Source organism: Rhea americana, unplaced genomic scaffold (genome assembly GCF_003343005.1).
Source record: "Rhea americana isolate MKP2758 unplaced genomic scaffold, rheAme1 scaffold_13, whole genome shotgun sequence".
Lineage (NCBI taxonomy): Eukaryota > Metazoa > Chordata > Aves > Rheiformes > Rheidae > Rhea > Rhea americana.
In genome coordinates this window covers 53863-55916 of record NW_028185372.1, presented here as the reverse complement: position 1 = coordinate 55916, position 2054 = coordinate 53863, and the positions used below count along the sequence as shown (strand labels likewise).

Here is a 2054-nt window from a genome sequence, read left to right as displayed (position 1 = left end):
CCCCGCTGCCTGCGGCCCCCCTCCCCTGCGCGGGGGGAAGCGGGGTGCCCCGCGGGTGGGCAGGGCAGGGGCGGCGGGAAGCGGGGGCGAGCAGCTCGCGTGGGATGCGTGGGGCCGGGGGGCCGGGGGGCGGCCGCCGAGCGGTGACGCGGCCAGCGCTGATCGGAAAGCAGGTGGCTTCCCGGAACGGCTCCCAGCGAGCGCTTTCCGTTTCTGTTCGGAGCCGCGGGAGCGGCCGCTGCTGCCGCCGGCCCCGCCGCGGCCTCGGTCTCGCGTGGCTCCCGGGAGCCGGGCGAGGGCTCCGGAAACGCCGAGAGGAAGCTGGTCCCCCCGCTGCCCGGCGGGCGCCCGGCACACCCCAGCCGGCTGGACGCTGCCCGTCTCGCGCTGACCCTTGTGCTCCCCCCGCGCCCCTGCCCGGGCACCTTGGCTGCCCCGTGTTTTCAGCCCCCACGAGCYGGAGAGCAAGCACGGCGCTGGGCGGCACGCGCTCGCCCCTTCCCCAGGTCCCGGCACGCGGGCAGGCCGGGGCTGGGTGCTATTCCTCCATGTGGAGCGCCATCCCGCCGGCAGATGCAAGCCCTGGACGTGGCACGCGGCATCTTGGAGATGCCCGTTAAATTTCTGCTGCCGGCGGATTTTGTGCTCCCGCAACGGAAACCCTTGGGGTTGCATGGAGCAACGGGTCGGCACACAGCGTTGCTCAAAGGGAGCCGTGCAAAACGCTCGCCAGCCCAAAGGGAAGTGTGTGCCATGTGCGCGCCCCACGGCCTCGCCGCCTCCCCGCATTGCCCCCGAAACCGAGGCACATCCCTGCGCRTTGCCCCGGGCCCATCTGCCCCCGCGCAGCCTCGCGCCTTGCAGCAGACCGCAGCGGCGCTGACGGCCCCCGCGCTTGCTCTCGGCGCCCGCCCACAAACGGAGCCGTGCTTCCGAGCGCACATGGGTTTATTTGGTGCCGGGGGCCGGCGGGGCACTGGCCACGTGCCAGGGCCGGAGAGCAAAGCCGCGGCGCGGGGAGCCAGGAGCCCAGTTGGGGCCGCGGGCGAGAGCGAGCCGTGCAGCTGGCGCCATTCCCGCTCTGCGTCACTTGAGCCGAGTGAAGACGTTGGTGCCGATCCTGCAGGARAGGGTGTGATGAGCGTGGGCAGTGCCACCGCGGGCAGCCGGCAGCACCCAGCGCTCACCTGGTGGCTTTCCAGCTGTCCCTGCGGGACGCCACCTCCTCCCGCAGCAGCCACGTGGTCTCCAGCGTTTCCTTCCCGCCGCGGTCCACGAAGCACTGACCCACGAAGACGGTGATGGAACCTGTCCAGGCGCAGGGGGCGGCTCAGCACCTCCGCCCTCAGCACCCTCCCCGCGCACGGGGGGCCCCGGAGGGCAGCCAATGCGCCAGGGCCCCCCGGGGCTGCCGCCGTACCTGCGAACTGCCACTGCACGGTGAAGCCGAAGGTGACGGGCCCCTTGGCGCTGGGGTGCTGCTGGACCCCTTTCAGGGGCGACACCAGGATCCGCTTGTTGGTGGCCGCCACGGCGGTGTGGTAGGAGCCGACRAAGGCGCCGGCGTCATCGAGGGCCGAGAGGGTCATGTTGGARCCCAGCTCATTCCTCCACAGGCCCTGCAGCTCGCACTGGGGACCGAGGTGTCACGCCGGCACCTCGCTGCAGCCCGCGGCCGAGGGGTGCAGCGCCTGAGCCGTGACCCCCCCCCACCGCGGCTTGCCGGGACGGGTGATRGTTCTGCCGCCGCCGTGCGGACACAGGGGCTTGGGGCAAGGGTGACCCCTCCGTGTGGGGCATGCGTCGACCAGCACCCAGCCGGCAGCTGGAATCGGGGCCTGGGCACCAGCGGTGCCATGGCCGGGCAGCACAGAGCTGGCCCCCAGCTCCAGACACTGCGGCAGCTGGGGGTGGCACAGTGAGAGCGTGCAAGGCTGTGCACCCTGCACCCGGGGACGGCACGGCACAGCGGGAGCATGCAAGTCCCCCAGCCGTGCACCCTGCACCCGGGGACGGCACGGCACAGCGGGAGTGTGCAAGTCCCCCGGCCGTGC

At 72.9% G+C, this 2054-nt stretch overlaps 3 protein-coding genes across 3 annotated transcripts in view; all 3 read right to left on the bottom strand.

Moving 5' to 3' along the window:
• The window catches only part of LOC146599917 (avidin-like), a 3726-nt gene extending 2897 nt beyond the window's left edge, over window positions 1–829 (bottom strand). Inside the window, exon 1 of the mRNA XM_085326270.1 lies at window positions 426–829. The gene's annotated coding sequence lies outside the window, so the exon portion shown is untranslated. The remainder of the gene's footprint in view (window positions 1–425) is intronic.
• Window positions 830–930: 101 nt separating this feature from the next.
• Window positions 931–1657, bottom strand: LOC146599916 (avidin-like). The gene is made up of 3 exons (XM_085326273.1): window positions 1421–1657; window positions 1188–1308; window positions 931–1120 (listed from the first exon to the last, which is right to left on the bottom strand). Exons 1-3 carry the CDS (start codon window positions 1587–1589, stop codon window positions 1087–1089), a joined length of 324 nt encoding a protein of 107 aa, XP_085182399.1. The 5' UTR covers window positions 1590–1657; the 3' UTR covers window positions 931–1086.
• The window catches only part of LOC146599915 (avidin-like), a 3623-nt gene continuing 3200 nt past the window's right edge, over window positions 1632–2054 (bottom strand). The window contains exon 4 of the mRNA XM_085326272.1: window positions 1632–1662. Coding sequence (XP_085182398.1) covers window positions 1647–1662 — 16 coding nt within the window. The 3' untranslated portion in view covers window positions 1632–1646. The remainder of the gene's footprint in view (window positions 1663–2054) is intronic.